General features: G+C 35.7%; 1 protein-coding gene across 1 annotated transcript; it reads right to left on the reverse strand.

Moving 5' to 3' along the window:
• Positions 1 to 3158: 3158 nt before the first annotated feature.
• Positions 3159 to 5703, reverse strand: LOC109067515 (epithelial cell adhesion molecule-like). The gene is made up of 10 exons (XM_042768506.1): positions 5544 to 5703; positions 5350 to 5419; positions 4957 to 5058; positions 4484 to 4742; positions 4287 to 4352; positions 4117 to 4180; positions 3935 to 4033; positions 3661 to 3858; positions 3540 to 3584; positions 3159 to 3444 (listed from the first exon to the last, which is right to left on the reverse strand). Exons 2-10 carry the CDS (start codon positions 5405 to 5407, stop codon positions 3418 to 3420), a joined length of 918 nt encoding a protein of 305 aa, XP_042624440.1. The 5' UTR covers positions 5408 to 5419; positions 5544 to 5703; the 3' UTR covers positions 3159 to 3417.
• Between the last annotated feature and the right edge of the window lie 8597 nt (positions 5704 to 14300).

Below are 14300 nucleotides of genomic sequence, written 5' to 3' on the forward strand. Positions count from 1 at the left end.
GTTGACTCAACTGGAATTGAAAATAAGGTGTGATCGCAGAATGTAAAACACTAGAGTTATGTAACCTTCCACACTGAAATCTCTTCTCACGGTGGCATGTTGAAGCATGTAGAAAGAATGCAAGGATAACGATAAAGCAGGAAGTCCGTTACAAAAAAATCGTTGTCTTTAGAAGTCAACATGGAGACGTATACTGTAGGATGGCTCGGGTGTTTTGAGAGTATGTGTTGTAATGGTGTACTGAACATGGGGTGTGAGATTTAAACAGCCATTTGCTGCAGGAGAAACAAACTGGAAAGTTTTGTTTAGTTTTTTTTTTTTTTTTTTTGGAGTACCAAAGCATTACACTGTATGACAGATAATGTCATAGCAAATTGTATTTATTTATTTCTAAAGTGTATTTTCTATAATTATTGTCTATTATACAGCTTTAAATAAATGCCCTTATGCCCTTATTGCCCTTATATATATATATATATATTGGTGGAAGGAAATTCTTTTAAGTACACTTCTGGTTAACAGTTTGGGGTCAGTAATCACTTAAGCTCACCCAGGCTGCATTTATTTAATCAAAAAATACAGTAAAAACAGTAATATTGTGAAGTATTATTACAAAATTAAAAATAAAGATTTTCTATTTTAAATTATTTTAAAATGTAATTTATTCCTGTGATGCAAAGCTGAATTTTCAGCTTCATGACTCCAGTCTTCAGTGTCACATAATCCTTCAGAAATCATTCTAACATGCTGATTTGCTGCTCAAGAAACATTTAATATTATTATTATCAGTGTTGAAAGGAGTTATGCTGCTTCATATTTTGTGGAAACCATTATTATTTGATAAACAGAAAGTTAAAAAGAACAGAATTCATTTAAAGTGGGAATATTTTCTAACATTATAAATATCCCATTTATCACTTTTGGATCAATTTAATATGTCCTTGCTGAATAAAAAGTATTCTTTTCTTTCAGACTTTTGAACAACAGCGTATCTACAATACATGTACTTCTTATGAATACAACACAGATTCAGCGAATTTTGACTACATGCCAAGTAATATTATTTATTCAATGAGAAACTGTTTTTTTTTTTTTTTTTTTTATGTAGAGGATATGAATGATTGTTTGGTCTGTCATCAGTGTTCTGATGATGCAAACTCATTTTACATATTACTCAAATGACTGTTTTGTTTTGTTGCCTCGGTTGCCACACTTTCTTAATTTCCCAATCCACTGTTTTTTATGACTGGTTTTTCTTATTATGTCACAACCTCCCACTTGACACAAAGTTGTTTTTATGTGAGCATTTGCACTTGTTCCACTCACATCATTACACTAATTAAAATCCATTCATTACTTACTTATGGTATGTTACTTGGAACAATTTGCCCTTGTAATAATATTGTAGCCTAACAAGTTTAGTCATTCTCTACCTCCTGTGTTTACCAGCCCTGACTCATATTATTATTACAGCAGGAATGCCGAGTATCTAGTGATCTACATAAACACCTGATGAAAACTACTTATGATGATGACTTAAATACTCTAAAGCCAAAGATGTAACAAAACCTTCCAAATATTGACTTGTTTGATAGGAATTGAGTGATTTTTAGTGTACTGCTATTTGCACATTGCTTTAAATAGCACAATTACATGATTTTTAAACACTGTCGACAATGTGAACCGGAACACAGGTGAGGGTGAACCATCCTCGTGAAAACGTCCCTCCCTACCGTGACCCACACTCATCTGATAGGCTTTGTCATTTAATCCCTCCTTTTCTGCCATGGTAACACAGAGACTGAGTCTGTATGACTTCCAGCTCAGGTGTGCATGTGGATGGGGGAGGGCAACAAGTGATCCACCCAAACCTGTTTCAACTAGTCTGAGGAACAAACGCCTGAGGCTCTTCAGGGAAATATACAGGGGAACTACACGAAAAGGCAAAGAATTCAAGGCAAGGGAGTGCCAGCCAAGTTATTGTTTGGAGAGTTCTCTTCAAAAAAAAAAAATACATCAGATTAAGTTTTGACTTAAGACTTGTGCCACTTTGTTTGGCTGCTTCCATAAAACCTTGAAAAGTACCATTAGATCACACGTAATGAATGCAGCAACATCTTTGGCAAGGTGTTCGCTGTACACATTGTAACATGCCATTTCTACTAAGAAAGTGTGGGAAAACTTTTCATTACAAATACATTAGTCATTCATTAATGTTCCTGTTAAAACCTGAGAAACTCAACCAAAACAGAATTGGAATAAACACAGCTTCCTTGTTCGTGGGAGGAGGTTGCAGTCTTTGTTAGCTGGAACTTTGCATAAGTCATACCACAATGATATAGGAACTTTGTTACCCGAAACTTGAGCAACAGGTCTGACCTGTATTTCAAACCGCTCCGTGCACGGCACTCTCACAGGTTTAATTATTAGTCTTTCTCTGCACTTGAATGGTCTGCAGTTTCAAGTTAATAAACAGCCTCTTTGTTTTAAATTTTGAAAGAACAAAAACGTTCTGTATAAATGCACACATGTAGACCCTGCAGGCCCTGTATCATTTAAAAACATGTTCTTTTATTTAAAAAAAATAAATTAGGTGGTTAGTGCATATGCCACCATTTGTAACTCAGATTACCCAAAGCTTCCACTTTTTTTTTTTTTTAACTGTACAAAGCAAATCAATTATGCTGCTTGATATTGAGAAAAAAAAAAAAAATTTACTGTTTTGTCAATCATACCAGTTTATAGTGCAAATAGTTTTACCATTTACTGCATGCTACTGATCGGAAGCCTCACATTCCCAGAAAAAAAAAAAGTTTTGCAATGCATAAGTAATTGGTGTCTACTTGACACTGCATTATTTGATTTGGACAAAGTTCAGTCACACTAAAACTAGTCCCATTCAATGAGTTGCCATCACAGATTTGAATTCTGTGGTGAATCTCATATGGCAGAGAACAGGTGCAGCTCAACTGCTTGCCCTGGGCTGAAAAGGAATGGTTGCAAACAAAAGCTAGGAATCGTTTTGTGCTAGGTTAGTCCTTTTCATTTAGCAAGACCAATACAGCTCTATAGTTCAAAGGACTTTGATTTTTCCATTTAGATTATCATATGCCTGGTGTATCTGCCATATGCCAGAATTAAAAACTTGCACGACAATGTTTAAACATTAAAACAAATTTTATTAAAAACTCAGAAGTCAAACTGTACAGTGTTAAAATGTTGATCCAATTGAAAATGAGCCCTCATTAAATAGCAAAAATGTAGCATTTAAAAACAAAAACTGTACTCCACGTAACAGACACTTAGTTTCTCTAACATGAAAATGTGACAAGCAAAAAAAGTACAGCTGGTCTAAGCTTCAGCATGGGGCACATCCCAGTCTCAGACTCGGGTACATGAGACTAGTTATTAATAGCTTTAAGACATGGTCTCCATTTCTCTGGGCTGCAAGAACAAAATGAAATGTGTTAGAATACAAAAGCTTGCTTTCTATTGTTAAGTACCCACACAGTTTGGACCATACTGAAATGAAAACTAACCTGCGCTTTACTGTACTGGGCCCTCTGTCGCCGTGCGAGGAAGAACTAAATAGAGGAGGAAAAACAGTTAAGACAAGCACCCATCAAGTTAAATGAAACTTGAAAAATATATGGTGCTTACCACAACCAGAAGTCCTGCAATCACAATCAAGCTGACCACCACAATGACAGCAATGATACCACCAGTCAGCCTCTGCATGGTGAAGGTGGGCGGCACGTCATCTACATAGTACACCAGGATGTTCTCCATGGACACCTTTGATCCCTCAACACTGACTTCAAATGGTTTTTCGTCTTGAAAGAGGGGCTTCACTTTGATCTACAAGAGACAAATTGTTACATAATCAAGTTACAACCTAACACCAGGTATTAAGATAAACCATAAGGAGACTCACATCCTTCTCCATGTAGTAAGTCATGAGGGACAGGTCTGTAACACGTTCTTTCTTATCCTTTTGGACATCCACAACAATGACACGACCATCTTTGTCATACTGGAAGAGAGGAGGTGGGTCGTGTTAGGTTCTGTACTGCAAGTACCAAGTTGAGGGGTTAGACAACATCAGTAAATTCTTACCTGAACCTCAGTCACAAATTTCTTATCCAACTTGTAACGTTCCAGTAAAGCATTCTCAATCCCACTGTTAAAAAATTAAAAAAAAAAAAAAACATCAGTAAAACAAAACATAAGCAGAACTTCATATTTCACATGGTCCAGCAAGACCCTAGAAATCAATTGCAACATACGTCTTCAGTTTGGCAGCATCAAGAGGAACAGCCACATCTTTATGCTTCAGTTCCAAGCGAACCCAACTAGAGAAGAAAACATGGTATTGTCAGAATTTACTAGTCTTGCTTCCTTCCACAAACAGCATTACTATTCCAACCACACTTTAAACTAGGTGTGTCAGTCAGAAGAACAGCTCTGCTAATACAGTACTCACTAGGTCTCCACAGGCTCACACTTGATGTTCTTGTCTCCCTTGTCACTTCTGCGCACACCAGCACTGTTGACACACCAGCACACGTCAGTGCCGTTACACTGGATTGCCTTGAACCTTCCATCATTCTCACATTCTGGGTCATAGATTCCATCATTGTCCACAAAGGCAGTTTCTACAGGTTTCCCACCAATGGATCTTGTGGTCAGATTGTTCCTGGCACGATACATCTCTGCTTTCATGAGGTAGCACTTGGGAATCACTGTGGGTAGGGAGAATTGAGGACACTTACTACACTTGATGGGAGGAACAAAACGCCTTGCCTGGTTTGTTAGCAGACGCTAGGAAAGCTGGAGCTCAGCTAGTTTAGGTGGAGTTACCAAAACTCCTCAAACCAGACTGGGAGACCAGTTAAGTCAGTCAAGAAAACAATGGTTACCAAATAAATTTAAGAGCAAGTATAAAAGAAAACTCACATTTTGTACAATCAAGCACTTGCTTGATTGCCGGGGTAAACGTAAGAGAACACTGGCATGGGTCTCCATCACATTTGGCCCATTTCATATTGTTACAAGTACCTGTTGGATTAAAAAAAAATATATATATATCTTGAGAAAAGTGGACTTCATTTTAAAAATACTACAACATTATTAGGTAGATGGGTTTAAATTGAAACGAATAAACCAGTATAAGTAGAGCTCCCCCACCCTCACACACTGAACCACACCCTGGAACTCATTGTTTTGTTTGTCTCCCATCTACCAAGTTATCGACTACAGTTTGTCACAATTGAACCCGATATAGTTCGCTTTGTAAGGTATGTTTGAACAGCTTATGTTTTAATTATAGTTAAAATAGTCGTTACTTACATTGTGAGGCGACCACATCCACAAACACCACAACAAACAAGGCGATCAAAACCTTCATCGTGGATAAGAACTGAAAAACAAAAACAGTTTCGGCATTATAAATCACTCCGTTAGAGGAACTGATGTTTTAATCTCCAGAATCTCTGTGCAATTCAAATTAGTCTTAAAACACTGAAACGTTGAAGTCTTCTTACCGAAGCTTTAAGAAAAACTAGAAATCCAACCAGAAAGAGTTATTCCGCTTTTTATGGACTCTCGAGCTTAACAATGAATAGATACCGCAGATATCCTCTCTCCCTCGCCAAACGACTGATCTAAACGCGCAACAGGTGTCAAATTATCTATACCTGTTTGAGTAGAGTGACGTCAGGTGTGAATGGGCGGAGTTAACTCTAAAACAGACTCACCTTTTTTTCCGCCTATGACCATGTATGGGCACTTGACGCATCGAGAGTGAACGCAAAACTTCTATCTCCATTTTGGAAATGTGAAGCACTTAAAAGATTTTCGGTTGAAACTCCACACATGCAAACTCTGATACCTGCCAGGTGAAACTGCAGTATTTGCTGCAAGCTATATGACAAAGACTAAACAAAACTAGAGACGTTTATTTATATAATATTTATATTGTACAAAATTCAAGATAAACCACATGTGTAATTTCTATATACTACTTGCATTTCATTCACAATAGAGATTCAAAGTGTCTTATGCATACGTAATAAAGAGAGAGAGAGAGAGATTTAATAGTGAACTTAAAAATAGTTTAAGAACAAAAATATTGAATAAAATATTAAGGAAAGAAAAAAACAATAAAAGGACAAGTCTAATTAAAGAATAAATGTCTAATAAAATAAATAACAGTCAACTTGTAAAGATTTACTAGATAACAAATCATTTAAAAAAAATAAAGTAACATAAATGTACCTTATATATTAGATTTAAATTTGATCATTGTTAATACATTTTATTATTATTATTGAATCTAAATCAGATTCTGCAGAACAAATGAAACAGTGGATAGACATTTGTAAAAGTGACTTATCTTTTTTAACTGTTGGGATGTTTTATGTTTATATTTGTTTCCAATTTTATTTGCTGTTTGAATTATAATGGTTTCTTTCTGCTTACCATTTTGAATTCAAATTATTATAATGAAATGAGGGTTTGGGTGATGGCATATGACAATAATTGTTTACATTTGATCACCACAATAAATTCACACACAACAGCTAAAGACCCATTCAGTAATGTACATAGTTTGGGATAAGCTGAGTTCTAGACTTGCATTTATAGTTGATGTGGGAATATAATATGACATTTAAGCCACATATTGCGAAAAAAAAATAATAATTACCCCTTGAAAATGGGGTTTCCTCTATTCATGTTTATTAATATATTTAGCAACATAAACAGGTCGTGCCACTAAAATGTCTGTCAAAAGAAGATAAGTGATAGAATAGCAATCACAATAATATGGCAAATACACATACAGTGTTAATGGTCAGTAATGAGACATTCAGTATTACAAGTAAAGTCATTCAAGACATCAACACACTCTCTCTCTCTGAATGTGTTTCTCAAAGAATGCAGCGAAAACCAGGTGAACAAGTTTGGACAGAAGTGGCCCAACCCCCAGCCATACTTTCTGAGCATTTCACAATCAGGATATTTTGATAGTATGTTATCGATGTTTAGAATTCAAACAAAACTTGAAGCTTCTCTGGAAACTTGTGCTGAATTTTGGATTGCTCGAAAGTGTATTCTTTGCCATGCATAAGCCCACAGGTATTATGACCTCATGAGAAGCACAGCTCATGTCAAAGCTGAGCAATTTGTAAAATGGACACACCCTTCCAGACTGATACCCACAACAACATCGAAACTGACGTCATACTCTCTGTAGTATCTCTAACAACATCTCGTACACAACTTCATGTCTGGGTTTATGCTTGTTTTGTTGTTCTTTATGTACCAGTGGCTTTGTGGATCTGAAACTTCATTTATATATGTAGCTCTATGGTTGTAAAACCTATTCTCTTGGTGTAAAGATGTATAAGTCTCGACTAAACAGACATTGATGTCTGTTTAGTGTGGCGTCCCATACTCGGAATTTGTGCTTTGCATTTATCCCATCCGAGTGCACCACACAGCAGTGAGTAGTGAATACACACACACACACACACACACACACACACACACACCGTGAACACACACCCGAAGCAGTGGGCAGGCCCGGGAGCAGCTGGGGGTTCAGTGCCTTGCTCGTGTAAAGATGTATAAGTCTCGACTAAACAGACATTGATGGGTGATTACATTCACTCCCCTCACCGACAATCAAACTTTGCATTACAAGTCCGACTCTCTAACCATTAGGCCACGACTGCCCATACCAGGAAATATACCAACACTGGAAATATCTAGTCAAATTTACATTTGCAACTTATTTATCGCACTCTCATAAAAAAATAAAATAAAAAAAAAAACATATCAAGATGTCACACATTTTTTTGATCAGCTTTCATTGCTTGCGTTTGAATGAAAATTTGTTGTAACAGACAAATATGTTGTTTCTCTTTGTTATTTTTTTCCATATCTCCACTAGATGGCGCTCTTATTTGTTTTCCTGCGGTGATCCTGTTTGTTTGTTACATTTTTAAATGTCCAAATGTGAAATGTTCTTCATACCTGGCTTAATACATCTGAGCTGATTTGACAGATGCCAGATCATTTAATAACTGATCTCTGGCTAATTTGGTTCATCAAACAAGTTAGCAGTTTTGATTAAAATATCTGGATTAAGTTTTTGATATATATCAATACTCAAAACCATGATCAGCAATGCAGTGATTGGCTGGCGGCAATACAGCAACGAAATGACATCACATAATTAAGCCTAACGAGTAAAATGACATAAAAGATCTAACAGATAAATAAAATGTGTAACTGGTTTTAAATGATTCCCATTTTTTTTTTTTTTTTAACTTTGTATTCTTCTATGTCAAGATTCAAGAGTATTGCAATTCATTTAATTTTAAAGTGGATTGTTATACGTGACAGCATTAATCAAAGTTTCTTAATCCATAAGATCCATTTTAAGACATAATGACTGTGTTTAAATGAACTGTGCATCATAAAAGCATTTTGAGATTTGAGAAGTGGCTACATAGCCTGCTATAGGCTATCAAAGCCATCCGCATAATGCACGGCTCAGACAAACTGTAGGCCTACGCTATGTAATGTGTGTATGACTGCAATAAAATTATGAGATAATTATTCCTTCACGAATAAATCTCTCAGTGAGTAAAACTGGCCCTGTCTATTTTTATAGATTAAGCAGCATTTTAATTAGGCTATTTTCAAAATAATTTTGAAAATAAGCCTATTTTAAAAACAGTTTTTCCTGGTTTAATAAGGTGCACTTGTAAGAAAGTAGCAGTGCCTTGGACTTTCAGTATCATCCTGACTTAAAATGATATAATCTAACCCTGTTTACGGGAAATAACCCGCTCCCCAGCAGGTTTGAGCTAACAGACCTGTTGCTATGACAGCAACTCTGGGATGAGCTTCCAAGAATTTAACAGTTTAGCCAGGATCACGTCAAATCGTCAACAATAAAATCCAGTTAATTGAGTAGGGTGATATCATCAGGTAAAATGGGCCATTTAAGGTTTGAGTGTCATATCTCTTTAAAAGTTAACAGCCAATGACTGCAAAGCATTTCAAACTGTTGCCATAATAGTACTATTAAGCAAATGATTTTATTGGTCTGAGGTTGCTAGGGGGAGGGGCAATGCCTCATTTTGAGAGCAGGCCAGAAAAAAGCAAGCTGAGTGGCCTGACATATCCAATCTTACTTCTCAATAATAAGATTGATAAATCAATAAATAAAAAAAAATGCACATTTAGAATTAATGATTCATAACCCATGTCTTGATGGCCTCTGTGAGATAAAATGCTGATTTTGCTAAATAATCCAGATATATGTATGTATACAAAGCATTTTTTAGTTACTGGCCCAATTTACCTGAATGTGTTAAGATAAAATGAGCCATTCATTTCAGTTAAAATGGACCACCTTCTGAGTTGAGTTTAAGCAGAAATCTGGTGGTTTATCTTATAAAAAATTATTTATATTATTAATATATTGTATTACTGCATTTGTGACACCTTTTTCACATTTTACCTTCTAAATGTGTTTGTATGTGATGTGTGTTTATGTGTGCTCGACTGTGCTTGTGTGTGCATGTTAGTGAGGCATGTGTACGTGTGTTGAAGAAGAGAATGGCATTTTTGATGACGACGGCTTTATCTGATAAAAACCTTCAGATTGCGCGCACACACACACACTAGTTGTTCAAGTTACTGTTTATTTTTTTTAATGAAATTTATGTTTAATTGATGAAATTGATTGAAAGGTTTGAGTGTCTTACCTCTTCTCTTCGAAATTATTTGCAGTCATTGGCTGTTAACGTTTAAACTGTTGCCCTAACACTACTTGTTATTGTTATTGTTACATTTTTTCATGAAATTTGTTTTCTTGATGAAATTGATTGAAATTGATGTTTTAATGTAATTCAGATTGATGTTCTAATGTAATTTAATAGCAATGTTACACTATTACATTATAAAATTAAATAAAACTAAATGTGTTTTATCAGAAACTTTGCAGTTTGACTGGCCCATTTTTGCTGATCAGCCGGCCCATTTTACCTGAACACTGCCATCTCAAAAAATATGGGGCAGCTGATGTTTCAAAACCTGTAGGGCCTGAAAAATTATATTTTATTACATCAATTCAACACAAAAATATTAAAAACATTCCTTATTAGTCATAAGGAAACAGTTCATACATGGGTTTTTTGTTAGTGTCCCAAGCGATTAACCAAAAAGTGGCCCAATTTACCTGATATCACCCTAATCCACGTATAAAGAACAGACCGCAGGACTGCAGTTCTAAGGTGTGACTTGAACTATGAATGACAGACTCTGCAGGTCTTATGTTTTATTGTTAGTTATCAGCAATTATGATATTTCCTCCATTTTACCTCATAATTTTTCTACACTTCAAAAAACGAAAAGAAAAAAAGACTCACTCCTCTCTATCTAGCCACCATATTTTCACATTAGAACGGCAGCTATTTTTTTCTTTTCTTTTAACCATAATGTCTTAGTTATCCACCTTTTTCATCAACACGGAAGTGAGCCTATGGGTGAGACTTCCGTTTCATTAGCCGCTATAGGTAAATAACGAGGAGAATAACAACGTGCAGTAAACGGTAAAACTGTTTGCAGTACAAACCAGTGTGTTCTTAATTAAGATAACAGCTTAAAATAATATGATAGGGCACATCAATTGTCAATATCAAGCAGCAAAATGAACTGTTTTGTACAGCTAAAAACAGCTGGCCACAAATAAGACCAGAAGCTAGACCCATAGAATTTACAATTGGCGGTGCCCATTTTTACATCAGGAAAAAGGTGGATAAACAGACTGGTTTGTAGCGCATACAGTTTTACCGTTTATTGCACTTGATATTCATCTCGGCTTATGAAGTCTCACACATTCACAGGAAACAGTTTACTTCTGCATTAGTTTAAGTGAAGTGTGTGTTACAGAACAAAGTTGAATCTATTCAAAAGCTTTATAATCTCTTAGGTTTTTCAAATTTTATTAAACGTAACATTGTTACAGTCTGTTACAGTTGTATATCTAAATGATTTCTAGTTTTAGCTGAAGATTTTTTTCCTCACTGTTATTTTCTAAACAAAAAGCTAATATGGCTAGATAAAATGTCTAGATAAAAATAGCTAGATAAAGACTTTCATTATTATTAATATTACACATAATTTACATTGAATCTGTAGCAGTTTCTTAAGTTATGGAAACTGCACTATAAAACATCTGACCATAGTTTAAACATTTTTCTTTATCTGGAAAAAAAAAAGAAAAAAAATGTTGGATTAACAGTTAAGGCAGTATACTCACTCAGAATTCACAGTCTGGAAATAAGATGGAATCTAATTTTAAGAGTTATTTTCTAAAATGGTCACTCTTGTCGCCCAGCTCTCTTTTAAACTCTCTCTCTTTCTCTTTAATTTAAATAAACATATTTTGATTTGTTGGCTGCAGCTTCCTGTTTAGCTTTTCTGACCAAACTTTAGATAGGGTTTAGAAGAGCTCATCTGTGGTAAAATAATGCTTAACTGATCAGAAGCGTGAGAAATATTGCCATTTCATTTTGTGTGAGAACTTAAATTACAAAGTCTAAATCTACCTAGTTCAACACATCCCACCAGAAAAACTGCTAAGTCTTCTGTATTTGTGATACTGAAACATAGAAACTTGACTCTAGCAAGAGGCACGAGATAGGCTTCTCCAGTAGCTCTACTTCGGTGCTGCAGTTGTGCGACCTGGCCACACCGCTCTGTTTTCTGTTTTGTAAAGCGACCTGGCTCAGGGCAACTGGCAATAGGGGATATATATATATACTTTTTTAATGTTTATGAAAGTTATGGAGAAATTTTAAGCATTAATGAGCATGGAATAAGTTTTATTTATTTCTGTGGATGGAGGATGTGATCCAAATAGTTGGAAAAATAATTTGTAAAAACTGCTGACCTGCTGAAATAGCCTACTTGAACCACTGTGACATCATCTAAATGTCATCTAAACGATCCAAATAGTATTTCAGTTTCTATTACTTATTGTGCTCATAGTAATTAAACAATGTAAAATATTTAGACATTTTAATTTAGCCTACGTCCTAAACATACAGCAATTTCAAAATCCATGTTTGAGGAATAACAAATTATGTTGTAGAACTAAACATGAAAATGTCATAAATCTTATCAATTATATACAGTGCAAAACTAGCATACCCTTTTAGAAAGAGTTGGTGGTGTTTGACAATGCTGTTGTGGTGAGCTATTTAACAGGAGAAATATGCTTTCTAAAGCTTCAAATCGATTGAACCAATCTCAGAATGACTCACTGTTTGGAGCGAACTGAAACCCCGCACACAGAGGACATCTGCTGGTCAAAGGAACACCTCTGGAAGTCTACCGTGCTCCACAGGTATGCGAGTTGAGTACAGTTCTCAAGGCATTATAATGAATGCAAGATGTATTATAAAAAACCTTTTAATATGTTGAACCATCTCATGATTAATCAACAACAGTTTTAATGCATTATAATATTTACTTATTTGTGGTTATAGGTTTAAAGGGGTCATATGATGCGATTTCAATTTTTCCTTTCTCTTTGGAGTGTTACAAGCTCTTGGTGCATAAAGAAGATCTGTAAAGTTGCAAAGACTTAAATCTCAAATCCAAAGAGATATTCTTTATAAAATTTAACACTTGCCCACGCCCCCCTAAAATGCCTCGTTTAAACACGCCCCCATATCTCCACGTCACTGTGTGGGAAGATTTGCAAAACGGCGCCCAAATGTTCAAGCAAAGCAAGAAGGTGTACCTTTTATTCTTGCTGTTGCCGCCGGCGCCGTTTCATGGAGAAGCTGTGTGTTTCACTGTGAAAGTGAAACTACTTTGTTTGGCCTTCCAAAAGAGCACGATATCTGCTTCGTCATGCCTGGAGCTGATCCGTGCTGGTCGCTGAGGAAATATATCAACTTTGCACTGTGAATCACCGGATCGGCTTTCACTGTGTACGAAGCGTAGTCCAGCCCGGGGTCATCACATGTGGTTGCCGCAAGCCCCTGGCAGCGTCTTTCTTCGAATCCGCCTGCCGTTCCTCATTATAGCCGCTGGCTGCCGAGCAAATTGGAGCAAGTAACCTCATATTATTGTCTGAATGAATGAATGACTCTGCATTCTCATCAGTTGCATGCAGGCACAAAATTCTTTAGCAAACGCAGTAGAAAATGAGAAAAACCATTCTCAGCTGTATGATGAAGCATCTAGTCTGCTACCAGGGCTCTTCAACAACGAGTAAAAGGTTTCTTTCTTCATCTTCATTCAGAGTTCAGGAGCAAGATTCTGATGAAATGGAATTCAGCACCTACTTATATAGACAGATTGCCCATTTTGGCATGCTGAAATGCCATTTGTCTGTGCAATGCACAGACGCGATCCAATCAGGCTTCAGTATTTTTGGAGGAAGGGAGTTTCCCCAAAGTGTTAGCTAACTGATGCAATGCAACAGTATTGATAAGGGAATCATCTTGTTCTTATGCCCCATAATGCTTTGCATGAATTGTGGGAGTAAATTCCATTACACTGTAAACAATAAGTGAAAGGTTCGCTCTATGAACATAATAATTAACCGTTTAAAAATCTGGGTATTATGAGGAGGCATTATTCTACTCACCCTTCAACCACTGATTATTAAAAGGAAATTTTAAAGGTCAAAAGCATTAACAAATTACTTTCTACATACCATGAATAACCCCAAAATCTAAATTATTTCCATAATAATATCATGCACAGCTTTAAAATCACTATAGAGTATGTCTAAATTATGGAACATGCGCTGCCTTTATCAAAAATGTTCATTAATATTAACGAGTGATAATATTTCAAAGTGATTTCCATAATTTTAACAGATTACAAATATTGTATTTTTCTGCTTTAGAAACATTCCAATAAACACGACTGATTGGAATTAGAGGTGAAAAGAGGAGACAAATTTTAAAGCTTCCATGTAAAAAACAAACCTGGAAAGAGCTGTAAAGATTTGGGGAGAAAAACAAGGCCTATACCGTGTCACATTAAAATACCAAATGTACTGTTATTATTATTGTATCTAAAAATATAACATGAAGGAAAAATTAAAGCTCATTCAGTCAAACTGATGGATAAGGATTATTTATAGTGCAACCTTATTATTTGAAGTGGATTTTTGTGCCCTTTTGATTGACAGGATATCATCAGCCCTGATCATCGGCTGTTTTTAAACAATCTGATAGTGCAGATAATTGCTTTTATTG

Source organism: Cyprinus carpio, chromosome A13, assembly GCF_018340385.1.
Source record: "Cyprinus carpio isolate SPL01 chromosome A13, ASM1834038v1, whole genome shotgun sequence".
In the NCBI taxonomy this organism is placed as follows: Eukaryota; Metazoa; Chordata; class Actinopteri; order Cypriniformes; family Cyprinidae; genus Cyprinus; species Cyprinus carpio.

Excerpts from the sequence above, each read along its gene's own strand:
- LOC109067515 (XM_042768506.1), bottom strand. The coding sequence starts at position 5,407 with ATGAAGGTTTTGATCGCCTTGTTTGTTGTGGTGTTTGTGGATGTGGTC. Across the intron at positions 4,743-4,956 it reads AGTGCTTGATTGTACAAAAT|TGATTCCCAAGTGCTACCTC; the intron begins GTGAGTTTTCTT and ends CCCTACCCACAG. Across the intron at positions 4,034-4,116 it reads AATTTGTGACTGAGGTTCAG|TATGACAAAGATGGTCGTGT; the intron begins GTAAGAATTTAC and ends CCTCTCTTCCAG.